The sequence below is a fragment of the Silurus aristotelis genome (genome assembly GCF_946808225.1).
Source record: "Silurus aristotelis genome assembly, chromosome: 22".
Classification (NCBI taxonomy): domain Eukaryota; kingdom Metazoa; phylum Chordata; class Actinopteri; order Siluriformes; family Siluridae; genus Silurus; species Silurus aristotelis.
Genome location: NC_139595.1, coordinates 7,429,871 through 7,451,945, shown reverse-complemented (window position 1 = coordinate 7,451,945; position 22,075 = coordinate 7,429,871). Strand labels below are relative to the sequence as shown.

General features: G+C 44.2%; 2 protein-coding genes across 2 annotated transcripts in view; one reads left to right on the top strand and one right to left on the bottom strand.

The window, feature by feature from the left end:
- The window catches only part of LOC310717519 (semaphorin-4E-like), a 66,632-nt gene that overhangs the window by 2,896 nt on the left and 41,661 nt on the right, over positions 1 to 22,075 (top strand). Inside the window, exons 4-7 of the mRNA XM_083525698.1 lie at positions 4,971 to 5,033; positions 6,831 to 6,929; positions 7,057 to 7,156; positions 13,778 to 13,885. Coding sequence (XP_083381824.1) covers positions 4,971 to 5,033; positions 6,831 to 6,929; positions 7,057 to 7,156; positions 13,778 to 13,885 — 370 coding nt within the window. The remainder of the gene's footprint in view (positions 1 to 4,970; positions 5,034 to 6,830; positions 6,930 to 7,056; positions 7,157 to 13,777; positions 13,886 to 22,075) is intronic.
- Positions 1,587 to 4,700, bottom strand: LOC310717074 (uncharacterized protein; the record flags this gene model as incomplete). The annotated part of the gene is made up of 5 exons (XM_083524755.1): positions 1,587 to 1,681; positions 2,313 to 3,544; positions 3,595 to 4,041; positions 4,083 to 4,389; positions 4,675 to 4,700. 4 exons carry the CDS (start codon positions 4,698 to 4,700, stop codon positions 2,420 to 2,422), a joined length of 1,905 nt encoding a protein of 634 aa, XP_083380881.1. The 3' UTR covers positions 1,587 to 1,681; positions 2,313 to 2,419.

The window sequence follows — 22,075 nt, the reverse complement described above, 5'->3', positions numbered from 1 at the left end:
TTATCTGTGTGTGTTTAAAGTGTGTGGGGGGATGATTTACAACTTAAACAATAACGCCACCCCATTTAATGACTTATGAGTTATGAGTTATTTTCAGAGGACAGTAAATCTAATATATATATATATATATATATATATATATATATATATATATATATATATATATATATATATATATATATATATATATATATATATATATATATATATATATATATATATATATATATATTGTCAGGGATCCACCTGCCATGCCCCCTTTGGTGCCTCTATGCCTCCGCTCTCCCTAGAGCTCCAGGCATAACCACGCACTCCTGGAGCTCGTTGTCACTCATGCCTCCGCTGTCTCTAAAGCTCCAGGTTTAACGATGCACACCTGAAGCTTATCATCATTCCACCCCGCTCCTACATAAACCCCTCACTCACATTCACTCTTCATTCGCTATTGTATGTGTTGGACTTTTCGTGCTATCTATGTTCACGTGTGCAGGTCTTCACACAGAACTCTACTTGTCCGTTCCATCCGGACTTCACAATCCCATACCGGCTGCGCTTCACCTCCCCGTGCATCTCGGGTCAGCTAGTGCACCTCGGACTCTCTCAACCGTAGGACTGCCGTGTGCTTGTGTGTGTGTGTGTGTGTGTGTGTGTGTGTGTGCGCATATGCGCGTCTGTGTGTGTGTGCTCGTGTCTCTCTCTCTTCCTCACACTTGCATTAAAACCCAAGCGAGCTGTACTCCGGCTTCCGCCTTCTGTTTCGCTCGCACCCTGACAGAATAACGAACCTCCTGAAACGGATTGAAGAAAAAAAAAAGGGAACGTTCGGGTTGCTGCTGTGGTCCCGGCACGATCCAAACCTCGGCTGGAGGATTCGCTGTGCCACGATGAAGCGACAGCCAAGCTCCGCCTCTGGAAACACCCGGAAGCACGCAGCCGATTCATCCTTGCTGGCTCGGGAACGTGCAAGCACGGCCGCGCCACGCCCCCCTGCCAGTCTTATGGAATTCCCGGCTCGCATTTCCGGCAATATGGTGGAGTGGAGCGTTTTTATATGGAGTTTTTATATGAATATATGAGTTTCTATCCCTCCTCTTACACCACTGAAACAGCTAAAATCAGGCTCCTTATCTCCCTCTTGTCTGGAGATTCTCTCTCTCTCGCCAGTAAGCTGTGGAGCGCATTCGGAGGGTATTTCTGCTCGTGTACTCATTTCATTGAGCTTCTCACGGGGATGTTCGGGATGAATCCGGCGTATCTGCGTTGCAACCCTCTCGATTCTGAGCCGACTCCGCCCCAGGGTTTCCAGGGGGACTTTTTTCCACTTCAGAGTCCTGAAGAGAGCTCCATTCCGCTCCAGAGTCCCAAAGAGAACCCCGTTCCGCTCCAGAGTCCCGAAGAGAACCCCGTTCCGCTCCAGAGTCCCGAAGAGAACCCCGTTCCGCTCCAGAGTCCCGAAGAGAACCCCGTTCCGCTCCAGAGTCCCGAAGAGAACCCCGTTCCGCTCCAGAGTCCCGAAGAGAACCCCGTTCCGCTCCAGAGTCCCGAAGAGAACCCCGTTCCGCTCCAGAGTCCCGAGGAGAGCTCCGTTCCGCTCCAGAGTCCCGAGGAGAGCTCCGTTCCGCTCCAGAGTCCTAAAGAGAGCTCGGCTTCGTCCCAGGACCTCCAGGAGATTCTATCCCTCCTCTTACACCACCAAAACAGCTAAAATTAGGCTCCATATCTCCCTCTTGTCTGGAGATTCTCTCTCTCTCGCCAGTAAGCTGTGGAGCGCATTCAGAGGGGATTTCTGCTCGTGTACTCATTTCATTGAGCTTCTCACGGGAATGTTCTTGATGAATCTGGCGTATCTGCGTTGCAATCCTCTCGATTCAAAACAGACTCCGCCCCAGGGTTTCCAGAAGGACTTTTTTCCACTCCAGAGTCCCGAAGAGAGCTCCGTTCCGCTCCAGAGTCCCGAAGAGAGCTCCGTTCCGCTCCAGAGTCCCGAAGAGAGCTCCGTTCCGCTCCAGAGTCCCGAAGAGAGCGCCGTTCCGCTCCAGAGTCCCGAAGAGAGCGCCGTTCCGCTCCAGAGTCCCGAAGAGAGCTCGGCTTTGCTCCAGAGTCCTAAAGAGAGCTCAGCTTCGTCCCAGGACCTCCAGGAGAGCTCGGCTTCGTACCAAGATCTCCAGGAGAGCTCGGTTTTGTCCCAGGACCTCCAGGCGAGCTCCTCTCCGCTCCAGGACCTCCAGGCGAGCTCGGTTTTGTCCCAGGACCTCCAGGCGAGCTCCTCTCCGCTCCAGGACCTCCAGGCGAGCTCCTCTCCGTTCCAGGACCTCCAGGAGAGCTCAGCTCCGCTCCAGGTCTCCACAGAAAGCTCCTCTCTGTCACAGAGCGTCTCCGAGAGCTCCTCTCAGCTCCAGCATGTCCAGGAGAGCTCCTCTCAGCTCCAGCATGTCCCTGAGAGCTCCTCTCCGCTCCACAGCGTCCCCGAGATCTCCTCTCCGCTCCACAGCGTCCTCGAGAGCTCCTCTCCGCTCCACAGCGTCCCCGAGAGTTCCTCTCCGCTCCAAGGTCTCCAGGCCAGCTCAGTTCCGCTCCCAGATCTCCAGGACAGCTCCGTTCCGCCCTGGAGCTCCCCAGAGCACTCAGCACAGCCCCAAGGCTGCGAAAGGGACGTCGTGCCGCCGCCTGGCCACAAGAAGGACTCTGTGCCGCTGCCCGGCCGCGAAAGGGACGCTGTGCCGCCAGCCAGCCGCAAAAAGGACGTTGTGCCGCTGCCCGGCCGCAACAGGGTCGTCGTGCCGCCGGCCGGCCGCAAGAAGGAGGCCATATCACCTCCGTCCGCCTGTGACGGTGGCATGGCAACCCACAGCTCCTCCGATGGCGAGGTCTCTCTCCTGAGCTTCCCCGTTGGCGACGTCTCGCCCCAGAGCTCCTCCTTTGGCGACGTCTCGCCCCAGAGCTCCTCCTTTGGCGACGTCTCGCCCCAGAGCTCCTCCTTTGGCGACGTCTCGCCCCAGAGCTCCTCCTTTAGCGACGTCTCGCCCCAGAGCTCCTCCTTTGGCGACGTCTCGCCCCAGAGCTCCTCCTTTGGCGACGTCTCGCCCCCGAGCTCCGTCTTTGGCGACGTCTCTTTCCTGAGCTCCCCCGTCGGCGACGTCTCGCCCCCGAGCTCCTCCGTGGGCGACGTCTCGCCCCCGAGCTCCTCCGTGGGCGACGTCTCGCCCCCGAGCTCCTCCGTGGGCGACGTCTCGCCCCCGAGCTCCTCCGTGGGCGACGTCTCGCCCCCGAGCTCCTCCGTGGGCGACGTCTCGCCCCCGAGCTCCTCCGTGGGCGACGTCTCGCCCCCGAGCTCCTCCGTGGGCGACGTCTCGCCTCTGTGCTCCTCCGAGGGCGACGTCTCGCCTCTGTGCTCCTCCGAGGGCGACTTCACGCCTCTGAGCTCCTCCAATGACGACGTCTCGCTCCCGAGCTCCCCTGAAGGCGACGTCTCGCCCCCGAGCTCCTCCGTCGGCGACGTCTCGCCTCTGTGCTCCTCCGAGGGCGACTTCACGCCTCTGCGCTCCTCCGATGACGACGTTTTGCTCCCGAGCTCCCCTGGAGGTGACGTCTCGCCCCGAACTCCTCCGTCGGCGACGTCTCATCCAAAGGCTCCTTCAATGGCGGCGTTTTGCCTCTGAACTCCTCCGGAGGAGATGTCTCGCTCCTAAGCTCCTCCGACGAAGACGTCTCTGCCCCAAGTCTCCCAAAAGGCGAAACCACACCTCCTGGACCGAAGGTGTCGCTGCGTCTCTCATCTCCGCGGTGGTCGTCGCACAGCCTCTGAACTCCGCCATGGGTAACGCGCGGCCTCTGGTTTCCGCTGTGGGCATTGCTCGGCCTCTGGACACCACCATCTACGTTCTTCTGCTCCCGGACTCCACCGAATGCTTCACTCGGCCTCCGATCTCCGTGCTGGACATCACTCCGCTCCAGACCTCCCTGGTGGGCGTCAATCTGCCCCTGATCACCGCTGCGGGCATCACTCGGTCTCTGGTCTCCGCTGTGAAGGTAGTTCAGCCTCTGGATTGTGCTGCGGGCACAGCTTGGTCCCTGTCCTACACCTGAGACGTCTCTCCGCTTCCGGCTTCCGCTGAAGACAGCTCTCCGTCTCCAGCCTGGCTCCGATCTTCGCCGGTGGTTTCACTCCATTTCTGGCCGCCGCGATGAGCTACGCGCCGTTTCGGACCTCCGCTGGAAGCATGGTTCCGTCCCGTGCCTTCGGGATGGGCATCGTCCGGTTCCTGCGCTCCGCCTGGGCTGTCGCCCCGCCTCAGGTCCTTCCCGGCCTTCTCCGGTTCTGCGGCAGTTCTGACCAGGTCCCTTTCGACCCTGGACGGACACCAGGATCCTCCTCCGAGTGCCCTGGCCCTGCGGGCGTCAGGTGCCGGGGGGTAATATCAGGGATCCACCTGCCATGCCCCCTTTGGTGCCTCTATGCCTTCGCTCTCCCTGGAGCTCCAGGCATAACCACGCACACCTGGAGCTCGTTGCCTTATCATCACTCCACCCCGTTTGTACATAAACCCCTCACTTACATTCACTCCCCGTTCGTTATTGTATGTGTTGGACTTTTCGTGCTAACTATGTTCACGTGTGCAGGTCTTCACACAGAACTCTACTTGTCCGTTCCATTCGGACTCCACAATCCCATACCGGCTGCGTTTCACCTCCCCGTGCATCTTGGGTCAGCTAGCACACCTCGGTCTCTCTCAACTGTAGGACTGCTGTGTGCTTGTGCTTGTGTGTGTGTCTGTGTGTGTGTGTGTGTGTGTGTGCTCGTGTCTCTCTCTCTCCTTCACACTTGCATTAAAACCCAAGCGAGCTGTACTCCGGCTTCCGCCTTCTGTCCTTTCGCTCGCACCCTGACATATAAATATATATACTTGTGTGTGTGTGTGTGTGTGTTTATGTTGCTGAAATACACTTTTTTTCCATTTTTGTTGTTTCAGGTAAAGTGGGAGGTGACTCCAGATAAGTGGAATACTTGTTTACACAAAGTGAGAAATTTGCAGGTGAGATCTCTTTTCGTGTTTTTTTGTTCCATCGGTGGGTTTAGTTAGATTGAATGGTTGCATCATGCATGTCCTCTCATGTATGTTTTTATCAAAGCTGAGTAAAAATGGAATTTGTTTTACTTTTGACCGCCACATTAGGAACACATCATTATGCAGAGTAATTTCAATTTCACAGACAACAATCTCTAGCTCCTACACCGATTGATGTGAAAAACAATAAATACTGGAGTAAATAAAATAAGTATAAAAGTATATTAAAATATAATTTGATATATATAGTATGTGTGTGTGTGTGTGTGTGTGTGTGTGTGTGTGTGTGTGTGTGTGTGTGTGTGTGTGTGTGTGTGAAAATTTACATTTATATCATCTGGCAGACACCCTTATCCAGAAAGTTTCATTTATCTCTTTCATACAACTGAGCAGATATGGGTTTAAGGGCCTTGCTCAGGGGCCCAGGAGTGGCAGCTTGGTGTGGTTGGGGTTTGATCTCCTTTCCTTCAGATCCATAGCCAAATCACAATACAGTGACAGCACAAGCTTAATGCATAGGAAAACACTGGATTAGCACTAATGTTAGGCTAAATCAACCAGTGTTTCAAGACATTCAAGAAGGCTACACTATGAGTAATGCAGCATAGTCAATTCATTCTAGAAAAGACCATGGGCTTTGAAAGAAGGTGAAGGCTAACCTTGACTAAACATAGACAAGCTAAGGCCTTACCACCTGACAGCCTGAGACCAAAGGAGGGGAATCTGTCAGATGAATTGACCAAAAATGACCAAAAGAAATTACAAACAAATCACAATAAATTCACCATAAAGTATGTAGTGTATATATAGTAAAGTCATGTACTGATGTAGGGTGAAGAGGCCTGGGGTGCACTTAGTATTCCGATTTCTTCCAAAGGTGTTCATTAGGGTTGAGGTCAGAGCTCTCAAGAGGAGCAGACCAAGATCTTAACACCTTCACTCCAACCCATGCAAATTATATTTTAAAGTAGCTAGCTTTGTGCACAGGGTCATCATCATACTGAAACAAAGATTGGGTCTCATAGTCCAAGTGAAGTAAAAATCTACTGTAACACATCCAAAGACATCCTATACAATTGTGGGCCTCCAACTTTCTGGAAACAATTTTGGGAAGAATGATATGGATATGGATCTAAAAGTCAGGTGTCCCAATACATACAGTGTATGACAGTGGACAAACTGTTTAAATTATCTGATAGCAGGACATTAATAACAAGAAAGTTAGTAAACAGAGCTCACTGAACCAGACACTGATTACTTAAGAGCTCAGCAGAATGATAAGGACAATTATTCTAAAAGGTTACGAGTAATTTTTATCTCAGGTGCTGACACAGAGACTTATGTGGGTGATATTGCTACTCAGTAATAACTAATTTCCTATGATAACCCTATTTAATAATAATGATCTTTATTTAATAGAACTAGAATTACAGAACTGCATGTTTTCTCCACCCACGAGGCCACATTTCTTTTAAACCTGGTTAACGCTGTACACTGTGTGCAGTAAATATGAAGACACCTGGAGAGACTCTAATAGCAAGTACTGTGTGTAAAACAAATTAGGAACAGGAATGCTATCACATAAAGCCCTGATATGCAACTCATCTTTACTAGTCCTAGTCCTAACCCAGCCCATAATGTTATTACACATTATTCTTCTGTCTTGTGTTGTTTTGTGAACTGATCTGGAATGTAAAGTTGTCTTTTCTGACAGTCTAGATGATCATAATTTACTAGACTCAGTATGTAATTTCTTATTTTCAGACTGAGTGTTTGAACTACATTCGCACCATTCATAGGTGGAGAGATGGAAGGATGTATGTGTGCGGTACCAATGCTTTCAATCCAGCCTGTAAAAATTTGGTGAGTAATAATAATATGATATTATTGTAGACATGATCTTTGTGTTTTATGCTTATTAAATGTTTAGCTGCATTTGGCCACATCATGTAAATGTTTTATGTAGCCTGTCCTGTGTTCTGTCTTCCAGTCTTATAAGAATGGCGAGCTTACTCTGGAAAATAAAACACTTAATGGGAATGGAAAGTGTCCATTTGATCCCTTCCAGAGATATGTCTATGAATTTTTTGGTAGGTGCTCAATTTGTCTTAAGCAAAACTGTTCTATGATGCAACAGTCCACACACCACAATGTTCAGTTAATAAGTTATGTAATTATTTTCGTCCATGATGTTTACTCTTTTTTTTATTGCAACCCCAATTCTAAAAAGGTTCTAAAAAAACCTATTTCTATTACAACCCCCAATTCTTAAAAAAAAGGGGGACACTGTGTGAAATGTAAACAAAAACAGAATTCAATGATTTGCAAATCTCATAAACCTTTTTAAACATCTTTTATTCACAATAGAACACAGAAAACATATCAAATATTTAAACTGAGGAAATGTACCATTTTACTGAAAAAAAGTTCTGAAAAAGTAAAAAAAAAAGTGTTATTCAAATTAAACAGTTGGAGAAACATTTAGCAAATTATTAGGTTCATTGACAACAGGCTATAAATAGTATATCATAAAGAGGCAGAGTCTAAGTAAAGATGGGCAGAGCTTTAACAATCTGTAAAAAACTGTCTACAAATTTCAGAATAATGTTCCTCAACATAAAATTGCAAAACAGTTGAATATCTCATAATTTACTGTACATCATATCATTAAAAGTTTTAAAGAATCTGGAGAAATGTCAGTGCACAAAGGACCAGTGCGAAAATCGATACTGGATGCTCGTGATCTTCCGATCTTTCCCTCAGGCGGCATTAAAACAGTCATGATTCTGAAATGGATGTCACTGCATGGGCTCATTAACACCTCCAGAAATCATTGTCTGTGTACACAGTTTGCCATGTCATCCACAAATGCAAGTTAAATCTCTATCATGCAAAGAAGAAGGCATGCGTGAACATGATCCAGAAACGCCAACATCCTCTCTGGACCAAAGCTTATTTAAAATGTACTGAAGTAAAGTTAAAAACTCTAGCTAGCTAGCTATCTGTCTAGCTTGTTATCAGTGCTCAGTTCAAAAAGCTGCATCTGTGATGGTTTGGGCAGCTTGCACATTTGGAAAGGCACCATCAAGGGAAGGCCTTGTATATTTGAGCAAGACAATGTATAATGCATCTATTACAGTAGCATGACTTAGTAGTCGAGAGAGTTCAGGTGCTGAACGATGCTGCCTGCAGTCTAGACCTTTCACCATTTGAAAGTATTTGTCGCATCATGAAACAGAAAATACAGGATTCTGAGCAGCTAGAATTCTGTATCAGATCCATATTAAACAACATTCTTCCCTGAAAACTTTAGCAATTGGTCTCCTCAGATCCCAGATGTATACAGACAGAAGATGTGAGGCTACCTAGTGGTGGGTTGCACCCATCAAAAGAATAGTTTTAGTTTTATTGTAAATAGAATATGGATTTAGAAAATTTGCCAGTCATTGCATTCTGTTTTTTTTATTTGCATTTTACAGTGTCCCAACATTTTTGGAATTGCCGTTGTATATTCATTACAAATAATCATGCACTTTTTTTGTATTTATTATACTTTTTTTTTTTTACATATGCTGCTCATAATAGCTAATCTAATGTTTTTGATTGTAGTAAAGGAATGTAATGAAATATATCACAGTAATGTTATTTTTAGGAAGTTTTTGCTATCTGGCTCAAAGGACCGAATGTTAGAAAGTTTTCCTCTCTAGCTCGAAGGACCATAGTATTTTCACTATCTGGTGTGCGCTGATCAGGGGAGTGTACTCGCACCAGCGCATCAGTAAAAACACGGTACAGGATTCAGAACACTCAACTTTACTGGGTATAGGATAGATATATATAGTATATGAGGTGATTCTTGCTATCTTCTGTTAGTTGCTGTTCGGTAGGTTGCGTGATGCAGAATGCATGCTAAAAGGCCACTGCTGAATAGTCAGTGCTGAGTGACAGGTTGCACGGTGTCGAATGGCCACTGGTCAATGACGACCGCCGCTCGGTGCTCCGGCCCCTTACATGCTCGGTGGAGGACGGTGCACAGCGATGTCACGGGTAGCTTGTCATAGCTTGGTAAACTCTAGTGGTGAAGCGTGGAAATACAACTGAATAGGAATCCTTTTTTATACTGCCGCCCCAAATATGCATAGCATATTTGCTCCTTAATCTTAGTTAAAAGTCTGTCGGTTTGATCTTGGTGTCGTCCTCATCTGCTATCTCTGGTAGAGACGGGTAACTGGCCGTGTGTATAATCGACCTTTAACGTTGACCTCTGCAGACCTTATTTGTCCATCTGCTCCAGGGAATGTCCTTAACATTCTCCCAATCAACCAAAGGGCTCATGGTAACTGGGGATCAACAATCATAACAACAGACCCAACTGCAAGGGTTTTAGTCTCTGCATGCCATTTATGCCGTAGTTGGAGATTGGGTAAGTAGTGTCTCACAAAGCTTGACCAGAAATGATCAGTGAGAACTTGACTTTGTCTCCATCTACGTCGTCCTATGGATTCATCGGCAGGGTATATCACTTGAGGTAAAGAACTGTCTGGCCGCCCCATAAGCAAAAGATTTGGGGTAACTGGGTCTAAATCTGCTACAATGGAGGAGACATAACCTGGAGGTTTGCTATTGAGGATTCCCTCTATCTTGATAAGTACTGTTTGAAGAACTTCTTCTGATACTATTTGTGCACCTACTTCTGAACGGAGGGCATTTTTAATAGAGCGGATCTCCCTTTCCCAGCTGCCACCAAATTGAGGGGCATTAGGTGGGTTGAATCAAAATTCGATCTTCTGTTTGGCTAGATGCCGTTGAAGTCCCTGGCTGCAATTCTTTAATGCATCCTTTAACTCTCTCTCTCCACCCTGGAAGTTAGTGCCTTGGTCAGATATCAGGTCTGAGGGGGTGCCTCTGCGTGCTATAAATCTTCTCAGAGCCATGAGGAAGGAATCAGTGTCTATAGCTGTGAGAAGCTCAATGTGTACACATCGAGTTGTAAGACACTTAAAGATTATTCCCCATCTTTTCTCCAGGCGTCTGCCTATTTTGATTTGGAAAGGTCCAAAACAATCCATACCAGTACTGTAGAAGGGTGGTTTGTGAAGTCTCAAGCGTGCTCGAGGAAGATCAGCCATTTTAGGGTTCTCAGGTTTAGCCTTACACTTTCGACATTTCATGCAGTTATGCTGGGATTTTTGAATTGCTTCACGACCTCTTAGTATCCAGACACTTCTCCTCATTTCAGCAAATACTCGTTCTGGTCCTGGGTGACACAGCTTACTATAATAGTCTTGAATGAGTAATTTGTTAGCTCGATGATGAGGGTCTAGGACAATAGGGGGAACTGTGTGGAGTTCTAAGCCTTCGGCACGACGTAGGCATCCTCCTACCCGTATAAGCTGACTGGCTTTGTCGAACTCTGGGGCTAAAGTGAGTAATCTACTTGTAGTGGATATGGAATTACCAGAGTTTTGTTGTTCATATTCCTCTGGAAAACTGTCTAGTTGAATGTTACGAAAAAGATGTTCTGCTGTCACATAGTCCTTAGCTGTAGGTAAACTAGGTTGATCCAAATCACTTTGACGGTGTTGAACTATGGCTTCAACAAGGTCTTTCCAAGAATTGTACTCACTGGGGTCTATGGGCTTTGATGTTTGTTTGACACCGCAGAATATACTGGATCTCCTGTCCACTTTATCTTCAGGGGTTTTAAGGGATGGCAGGATTGGCCAATCTGATTCATCTTGAAGTAAAAGGGTGGGCCTTGAGTCCACCTGTTAGGTGTAACACGCTCTAGTCTCTTAATCTCTTCATTATATGCAACTGCCTTCACGTAATCCTTCACCAACCGTTGCTCTATGCTTCTTAATTTGGGCATAACAGAGTTCTTAGAGGCACAGAGTTCTGGCATATTAGCTTTCCTCAAAGGGGGAGTTGCGTAGCGATTCACTCCATCTACCATCACCCTAGTTGTTCTGGTTTGTAATAAATCCATTGCCACTTGATCCTGCTTTGATCGCGTGACTAATTTCTTATTTCTGTGTGGAATAGTATCACCTTGCCAGAGTCTCTCTGCATTCCGGGATAGTTCTTCTATTTGAGAAGTGATAAAGATATGCAAACATTGTTGATGCTGTAGCTGTTGCTGCAGAAAGCATGTTGGGCCTTGTAATGTCCAGCCTAGTCTAGTTCTGATAGCTGCTGGACCTCCAGGGGGCCCTAGGCATACAGGCTCAACGGGTGTTATAAGGTGAGGATGGTCTGCTCCTACCAAAAAAATGGGTTGTACTTTATCAATGGGCTGTAAAGGAATGTCCTTTAGGTGTTGGTATCTCTGCTGGAGTGTTGCAATGGGATAAGAATGCTCAGCCAAACCTAAGTGCTCTGAGGTAAAGGCATTCTGGATCCAGTAACTCTGTTGGGGCTGTGATATAGAGCGTACTCTAAAGGAAACTGCTGCCCCATTGAGTTTCTTAATATCTTGTCGAATAGTTCTTAATGTTAAATCTTCCTTCTGTCCTTGTAGCCCTAGTTTTCTAGCTGCAGTTGGGAGTAACATAGTCCTTTCGGACTCGTCATCAGGTACTGCAAAGGTGTTCAGGGCTCGATTGTTGTGTTGTATTACAACAGGAATCACTTTTAGGAGAACATGCTTGTAACCTTCTGGCCTGTCTAGATACAGCGTTTTGTTGGTGGAACTTACTAGACAGGTACTATCCCTTTGAGGTCGGCTATTAACCTCATGAAGGATTTGAAGATGTCTCCCACTGCACAGATGACAGGGCTTCTTAAGGGTACAATCTTTAGCTAAGTGTGATTTTCCACATTTCCCACAACGCTTGTTGTCTTTGATCCACTTGATCATCTGATTTGTACTGAACGCCTGGAAAGTGGTACACCGGCTTAAATAGTGTTCGGTACTATGGCAGTATGGGCACAGAGGTCTGCTCTGTTCAGGTCCCCGTGCTGGCTCGAACTGATGTGAGGGCGTCAGCACTCGAGTTACTGCTTCTGGGGGTCAGTCAGCTCCATGCAGGACAGAAGCAAATGTATGCTTTGCCACTGGGCCTGGTTTGGGCCGCACCATCTTACTTCTCTGATCCTTTCTCTGACTCGAGTTCTCAGAGTCTTGACACCGGGATTCAAGCTTGAGCCACTCTGCCAGATCTGGTAGAGTGTAAGATTTATGATGAGGCAGGTGACGTTTGAATGATGCACGCAAATTCGGAGGTAACTTTGTGAGTAAGCGTGCTGCATGTGAGGCGCACCGTAGTTCGCCATCTCCCTCTGGGCCTAATGAGTTTATGAGACCCACGAGAGCTTGAATTTGGAGGGCAAACAGTTTAGAACTGGCTATATTTCCAGACTCTACATTAGGGGCATCCATGACTTCTGCTATCTTAGTTAGGGCTAACTGAAAGGGTAGTCCATACATATCATTAAGCATAGTCATAGTGTCTGTGTATGGCTGAGAGGAATTCAGGAAAGAGTCTGCTATTAGGCAAGCCTCTGTAAACTTGAGGTGTCCTAGGAGGATCTGATACTTGAAGAGTTCAGTTGCATTGGGAGGGATTCCACCTCCATTCAGTTGCCGCCCCATCAAGGAAGGACATTGAAAATTATGATCGGGACTGGGCTGTGGTCTCGTCCCAGGGTCTGCAGGGTATAGACCGCTGAATATAGGGCACTGGCTCTGGCACCACTGCCTCAGGTGGTTTGTAGATAGTTCTGGGAAATAAGACTGGAGTCTCTATGACATGCTGTGGTCGGGGAGCTTGCAAAGCTGCCTGCAGATTTACTGTTAAATTCTGCATATCCTTATAAAGGACTTAAAATTATCGGAGTTCCTCCAGAATGGCCGACGTATCTTGACCGAGTTGCCTAATCTCCTCCTCCATGTCATTAATCTCTGACTTATGCCTAACGGGTGTGAGGGCAGCCTCGTCCTCTTGTAAAGAAGGCTCCTCCTCTTTATCAATTTCGAAAGGCTGTGAGATGAGCGGTTTATCTTGTTGTATGTCAACATCCGAATGCGGAGCGCTACTAGCTCCCGTAATTGCGTCAATGTCTTCAACATGTGAACTTAAAGGAAGAGAAATACTGTAATCGAGGGGTAACATACTAGTCATCTCTCATTGTGTTTTTCTGTGTTTCCTCTGCTTGTTCTCGTGAACGCTGTGTAGGGTATTGCACCTCATAGTCTTTAAGGTGGGGTGGGAGCTGAGTTCTGCGTCGTGGGCGCAGATACTCGCTGGAAGGTTGCTCTGACATCCTACTTCTGTGGTAAGCACACTTATCCGGCTCGAAGGACCAAATGTTAGGAAGTTTTTCCTATCCGGCTCGAAGGACCGAATGTTAGGAAGTTTCCTCTCTAGCTCAACTTTACTGGGTATAGGATAGATATATATATAGTGTATGAGGTAATTCTTGCTATCTTCTGTTAGTTGCTGTTCGGTAGGTTGCGTGATGCAGAATGCATGCTAAAAGGCCACTGCTGAATAGTCAGTGCTAAGTGACAGGTTGCACGGTGTTGAATGGCCACTGGTCAATGACGTCCGGCCCCTTACACTCTCGGTGGAGGACGGTGCACTGCGATGTCACGGGTAGCTTGTCATACCTTGGTAAACTGTATGTCTGCCTCTAGTGGTGAAGTGTGGAAATACAACTGAATAGGAATCCTTTCTTACAGTTATAGTAATATTACAATTCTGTTTTAGATGATGAGCTGTACTCTGCAACGTCTTTGGATTTTCTGGGCACAGACATGGCTATAATGCGACATCCTGACAGAATACGAACAATTGACTCAGATTCCTGGCTCAATGGTAAGAATACACGGTTAATCAAAAAGAATGAACCGATTTCATTATGCAATATTTTATTAAGTAAAGGAATACACAACTCCAGCCAAGTCACAAGTATTATACTCACAATCAACTTAGATAACTCCTCTTTCAAATGGTCACAGACTCATTCCATGACTAAAGCAATGCATCATGAAATTTTTTTTTAATAACCCTGTATATATATATATATATATATATATATATATATATATATATATATATATATATATATATATATATATATATATATATATACATATACATACAGTGGAACCCGGATATGTCGATGTCCTAGGGGGTTGCCAAAAAGCATAGAGATAACCGATGATCGAGATAAACGAAAATCAATATGGCAGCAATATATTAACATGCTTGAAATTTCTTTATGTACATGATGTGCGTTAATAAATGAGAATGTGCATGCACGTGTTTTTGGAGGTTTGATGAAGGCATGCTATAAAAATACATACAGTACATGTTTATCTGTCAGGAATCCAGAAATCTCGATCGGCGCTGTGCAGCCGCAAAAGAACTCGGAAAAATCAAGCCTTACAGATGCTACAGGTGTATTGTATACTGGTGAATCTCTGATGTTAGTTAGTGCACATATGCATTTTGTTGTTAAATGTTATGCGATGAACGGGAGGCGAAAGTAGTAGCGCGGCGGTGAACAGCACACGGGAGAACGTGGGATGAGCAGCAAAAGCATAGAATGAACAACGGCAGGATCGGGGGGGGCAGGATTGGAGGGGGGAATCCGCAATGCGCTTTGGGAAGAAAAGCGCAGCCGTTGAGAGAGTGCCGGTGGGAAGGCACGTACCGGGATACGCATGAGCGATAACAACGACCGCCGTGAACCAACATATACCAACAATAACGGACAGTGGGAGTGTGGAAGTTTAAATAGGAGCTGGTGATGAGTGATAAACGAGCACCATATGTGCGCGATTGAAGCCGGGAGCTTCAGAGAAAGCGGCCGAGAAAGCACTTGCTGCGCCGAAGGGGGCGCCGAAGGGGGCGTGGCAGGTGGATTCCTGACAGATAACAAACATGTACTGGATGTACATTTTTATAGCATGCCCTTATTACACAAATCGCGGCAACGCTGTTGTGTAAAATCCCCTCCAAAAACACGTGCATGCACATTCTCATTTATTTACGCACATCATGTACATAAAGAAATTTCAAGCACGATAATATTTTGCCGCCATATTGATTTTCGTTTATCTCGATGCTTTTTGGCAACCCCCTAGGACATCGACATAACAGGGCTCCACTGTGTATATACAGTGAGGAAAATAAGTATTTGAACACCCTGCTATTTTGCAAGTTCTCCCACTTAGAAATCATGGAGGGGTCTGAAATTTTCATTGTAGGTGTATGTCCACTGTGAGAGACATAATCTAAAAAAAAAATCCAGAAATCACAATATATGATTTTTAAACTATTTATTTGTATGATACAGCTGCAAATAAGTATTTAAACACCTGTCTATCAGCTAGAGTTCTGACCCTCAAAGACCTGTTAGTCTGCCTTTAAAATGTCCACCTCCACTACATTTATTATCCTAAATTAGATGCACCTGTTTGAGGTCGTTAGCTGCATAAAAACACCTGTCCAACCCATACAATTAGTAAGAATCCAACTACTAACATGGCCAAGACCAAAGAGCTGTCCAAAGACACTAGAGACAAAATTGTACACCTCCACAAGGCTGGAAAGGGCTACGGGGAAATTGCCAAGCAGCTTGGTGAAAAAAGGTCCACTGTTGGATCAATCATTAGAAAATGGAAGAAGCTAAACATGACTGTCAATCTCCCTTCGGACTGGGGCTCCATTCAAGATCTCACCTCGTGGGGTCTCAATGGTCCTAAGGAAGGTGAAAAATCAGCCCAGAACTACACGGGAGGAGCTGGTCAATGACCTGAAAAGAGCTGGGACCACCGTTTCCAAGGTTACTGTTGGAAATACACTAATGACCATTTGCCAATGACCATTTGGATGATCCTGAGGAGTCATGGGAAAAAGTCAAGATTTTGGGGAACAACCTCCTTCCCTCAGTTAGAGCATTGAAGATGGGTCGAGGCTGGGTCTTCCAACATGACAATGACTCAAAGCACACAGCCAGGATAACCAAGGAGTGGCTCTGTAAGAAGCATATCAAGGTTCTGGCGTGGTCTAGCCAGTCTCTAGACCTAAAACCAATAGAGAATCTTTGGAGGGAGCTCAAACTCCGTGTTTCTCAGCGACAGGCCAGAAACCTGACTGATCTAGAGAAGATCTGTGTGGAGGAGTGGGCCAAAATCCCTCCTGCAGTGTGTACAAACCTGGTGAAAAACTACAGGAAACGTTTGACCTCTGTAATTGCAAACACAGGCTACTGTACTAAATATTAACATTGACTTTCTCAGGTGTTCAAATACTTATTTGCAGCTGTATCATACAAATAAATAGTTTAAAAATCATATATTGTGATTTCTAGATTTATTTTTTTAGATTATGTCTCTCACAGTGGACATGCACCTACGATGACAATTTCAGGCCCCTCCATGATTTCTAAGTGGGAGAACTTGCAAAATAGCAGGGTGTTCAAATACTTATTTTCCTCACTGTATGTGTATATATATATATATATATATATATATATATATATATATATATATATATATATATATATATATATATATAGGATTATTCACAAAAAAAAATGTCGATGCATTGCTTTAGTTTTCAAGCATCGTCATGGAATGAGTCCGTGACCATTTGAAGGAGGAGTTATCTAAGTTGATTGTAAGTATAATGCTTGTAAACATTTTGTCCTCAAAGTTTATGTATTAGAAGCAGGAAAAATGGGCAAAAGAGGTCCAATAAAGGAACAGTGGTAAGCCAGCCAAGGCTCACTGATGTATTTAAGGTCAATATTAGGTCATAATGGTCATAATGTTAGGCCTGATCAGTGGCCAAAATGTTATGGACACACATGCATACATACGCACACACAAACTGCCAAATTGGTCAATGTAAAGATGCCTTTGATGTTGTAAATAAACAGTTTCTGTTAATTAAAATTGTGACATTACTTCTCTGAACTTGAGATTCATCTACTAAACACCAGATTTATTCTCACTGATTATTTCTGTAATTTCAGATCCCACGTTCATTGGCATGAAACATGTGACTAAAGGAATGGAAAATCCAGATGGGGATGATGATGAGATTTACCTCTTCTTTAGTGAAACAGCTGTGGAGTACGACTCCTACGTTAAGTTGGATGTGTCAAGGGTTGCCCGTGTCTGTAAGGTAGCCTTTCCTGCAACAGGATGTTTTTTTTGTCCAAAATTACTGGGCTTTTCAATGCAAATGATTCCTGTCACACAACAGCTTTTCTAACGCTCTATTTAATGAGTAAACCAATATTAAGAACCATTCCTACTTCTAAAACTGAATTTTGAGACCATTATAACCTAGGTTAAGATTATTTATTGTGCTGTTTTGAATTAGGTCAGTTTTGAATTAAGATTTTTCGAACTGGCAGATACATCTGCTTTTTTTGAGAAATAAATAGTAAAAATTAGAAAAATTACTCTTCCCTAGAACAATACTTTTCAATTGATATTTGTTTAAACATTAAATACTGAATTAATTTTGACTGTTATACTTGCTTACATGGAATTTTGCTATATTTTTCAATCTCTAGAGGGATGTGGGAGGAGCGATGCCAATGCATAAGAGGTGGACATCATTCCAAAAAGCTCAACTGGACTGTCCTGTCCTCCAAAACAAATTGCCTTTAATTATAAAAGATGTATTCCTCTTCTGCCCAGGCAACTGGACTACTTGTGTGTTCCACGGAGTCTTTACTTCTCAGTCGTGAGTACAGTTCAGTTCACACATGCCAATAGGGTTGCTTCAGACTACAGTGAAACCTCGGAGTTTGCGGCCTCAGCGCTCGCGACCTCGCATGCTCGCGACTTTCATTCCGACCGGCGACTCTCATTCAGATCGGCTCGTGAGCAACCGCGAGCTGCTCAAAACGCTAGTTTTAACATTTCTAATCAAGGTTTATCTCATTAAAATTGTCTAATAATTAAGTGTTATGGAGTGAAATAGTGTTATTTACTCATTTAAATCGATTTCGTATAGTGTTCTTTGGGTTTTTACTGGGTTGGAAGGGGCATATCAAAAGGTCGCGAAAATTCCACTGTACTGGTCAGAAGGAAATTATTTTAAATCCCAGATCTACAAAAGTTGCTACTGCTGGGACCTTGAGCAAGGCCCTGATTAATTAAAAATTATAAAATAATAAAATACATGTAATAGTCTCTTCCGAATGACATACATTTAGATGTAATGAAGACTGCAGAAAGACAAATTATGGGAAAAAATTTAGCTTAGCATTAGCCCGGAATAAAAGTCCTAAGGTCAGGAATCACCCATCACCCCGGGAATCCTCTGGTAAGTAGGGACAAAGTTGTGACAGAATCTCCCCTGCTAGGAACATCTTATGTAGTCTTCTATGAGGCCGGCCCCATACTCTGGGTACAGGTTGCTCAGGATGGATTCAATGGAATTATTCTGTGAGGTAGGGGTCCAGAATGTCGTCCTTATCTACTCAGCATAGTTGTTGGGCCTATAACCCTCCCAGTCCACCAGGTATTGCAGATGACTTCTATGTGATCTCAGGATGTCATCTATGTATTCGTTGACACAAAAATTCAGGAGGTCCCGGAGTATCTAATTCGAGAAGACTTGAAATACTGCTGGCTTGTTTGTGAGGCCATACGGCATTATGGTATATTCAGAGTACCCCCTTGTGGTGTGAAAGGCCTCCTCAATGTACTTCTCCATGGATTTGGTTTCCTGTGCCGATAATTTGTAGATGCGGGATTGTGGAGGATTCATATTGGGGAGCAGTTCAATTTTACAGCCCCTTGGCCGATGAGGGGGTAAAGACATAGCTCCTTCATTGTTTACACATCCTTGAGGTTGTAATATTCTTGTGAAATGGTGACAGTCCTGGAGGACTCAGGACTTTTAATAGAGGTTGTGCCGCAGGGGGGTTTGGGTAACCCCCCAAGCAATTTTCCATGCAACTTGGGAACCAGCACAGCAATTCAAACTTTCTAATGAGATCACTGGGTCATGGGGTTGTAGCCAGGGAAACCCAAGGACAATAGGGTTGATGGGAGAGAAGATGATGAACAGACAGATCTCACCTACATGGAACAATCCTACTTGTATCTTTACAGGTGTGGTTTGGTGAGTGATTTAACCATCTTCTTTGGGGGCATTATTGACGGCTTTTCAGTGGCCTGATGCAGGGGACTGTGGGTAGATGCAGATCTTTGACAACTTGGTGGTGGATGAGATTAATAACTGATCCTGAGTCTATGATTGCACAGCGCGTATAAAATCAATTGGCCCAATTCACTTGTATGGGTAATAGAAGGTCAGGTTCAACATAGTGGGGCTGGGCTGGCATTCCTCATGGTATACTTGTGTCTTTCTGGAGAACATGGGTACCAGAGCACCAGGGATAGAGGTTGGTGGTGGTTCTGGGTAGGTCTTGCTCCTTACAGGCCATTTCAGTTTGCAGGACAGGGTTCAATCACTCTTGAAATACCACACGGAGGGTTGCATTTTTTTTTAGCTGCCAAGGTCCAAAACCTCAGAACATATTCGGCTACCAAGTCAGAACCCTGGCATAGTTGTAGAATCTGCCCAGATACATCTAGGCCTCCTGCCTATTCAAACACCTCTCGTATGAGTTGTGTGAAGTAATCATTGGAACTTCTTACCTGCTTATTCCCTGTCCTAGATAGCTGAGGCCCAGTCTAATGCCTTTCCAATTAGCAGGTATATAGCTGATAACTGATGAGGCTCAGTAATTTACGAATCTCTGTTGGATTCTCAGAAGGCAAAGTATTCCGTGACGATGTTTCAGGAGTCGGATGATTAAAATCTACATGCGGTTTAATAATAAGGAACAAATCCGTAATACAACAAACACAGTCAAAGTGGCAAGCGAGAGAGTCCAGTACACAATACAGTTATGGGGTAAACTAATCCAAAAACACACAAGAACGGAAACGTGGTTAAAATTGAGAGCAAAGTTTGTTACACAAAGAAACAAACATGACATGGCTTGGTATGGGCTTGGAAAACACAATACATCATGTTGTAGCTTAGCATTAGCCCAGTATAAAAGTCCTTAGACTAGGAAGTAACATGAATATTCAGAACTCGGGTTAGGGCTCCCTCTGACGAGGAGGAGCCCTATGCATATTCACACCCATGGGAAATTTAGTGTAGCCAGTCCTTGTAATACCAATAGTTTTTGGGAGGTAGGAGGAAACTGGAGAAAACAGAATCTCCAAACAAACTGTAACAGGACCCTACTGCTGTTAGATGGCAATGCTGCACCATCCTGTCATATTTATATAATATACAGTAGTATATATTAAATTATTTTTCTCATAATATTCAGAATTATTATTTAAACTTATTTGAATCATTTAGGTAGGATTAGATGATAACCTTTTAATGTTTTATTAACAAAACCCTCTTTGTAATCCTTATTGTAGTATATTCCAAAAACTTTAATCCTAATACACTAATTTCATGGCTGTGATTTAACACACAGGAACATGTTGCAGTTCTCTGCACTGTGCACCTACAGGATAAACGACATCCGGAAAGTGTATTCTAAAGGCAAATTTAAAACTCTGCAAATGGACGGTAATTTTTCAAAATGGATGACATACCTTGGAGAGTTGCCTGATCCCCGTCCCGGAGCTGTGAGTACAACATTATTCAACTATCATTTTCACCTGTTTACTGCAGTAATGAAAAAAGGGCTTTAACTACATTAAAATAAACTTAACAGCTGAGTGGTTGATTTTGATTTTTGAAATGTGTTGGCCAATGGTCTCAGTTACTAAGGTTACTACAGCAATGATCTTGTTATTTTCCTTCATAATAACTTGCATAGTGATTTGCATAAAATATGACATATGGCTTTTGAATTGTTATATTTGCTGTCCAAGTCTTCCCTGAAACAACTTGCATTTGTACTGCATTTCCTTATACAAAATGTGTTTACTATTTTTGTATTTTGAGTTATTTATTTATTTATTTATTTATTTATTTATTTATTTATTTATCTCTCTCTCTCTCTCTCTCTCTCTCTGTCTGTCTGTCTGTCTGTCTGTCTGTCTGTCTGTCTGTCTGTCTGTCTGTCTAGTGTATTAACGATGATGCAAGGCAGAAAGGGATTTTTAGGTCTAATGATCTGCCTGATGAAACCCTTTTGTTTATCAAAGACAATCCACTAATGGATCAGGCAGTGAAGCCATCTTCTAAACAGCCCCTACTGTTAAAGAAAGGAGCTGCGTTTACAAGTATAGTAGTGGCCAACACTACTGCTTTGGATAGGATCAGCTATCAGGTCATTTTTATTGGCACAGGTAATTATTTAATCTGCAGTTTACATCATTTATCAATATTTATAAATTGCATGGGCTACAATAGTATAAGCAAAACTCCAGTCATAAATATCCACAAATCAAATGTGTTTTTATAACAGCAAGTGGTTCAGTGCTGAAAGCAGTCAACTATGATAGGAAGATGTTCATAATAGAGGAGGTGCAGCTCTTTAACCATAATGAGCCAGTGAAGATACTGCGCCTGTCCACCGCCATGGTAAACCTCAAAACACTTACATTTGACATTTTCCTTTCTGAAGCTACACAAATGTGTTATAAGTTGTTTTTCACTTTTCCAGTAACTGATCGTTGGTCAACCTGAGAATGGTTAAGTACCATTTGTTTTAGGCCAGGGTGTTGGTTAAAGTGGTTCATTGTCATGTTACATCCTGTTTTTATGTTCATAATGGCAGGAAAGTGGAACATTGTAGAAGTTGACTTGTATTTGAGCAAAGAAAGATCATTTATATATATATATATATATATATATATATATATATATATATATATATATATATATATATATATTAGAGAGAGAGAGAGAGAGAGAGAGAGAGAGAGAGAGAGAGAGAGAGAGAGAGAGCTTCTTTTATTGTTCAATTTATATCAATCCTGTAACAAACGTATTTGCCTACTTCTGTTGTTCATTTCTAATATAATCGAACTATTTCTATACTATTTCTGT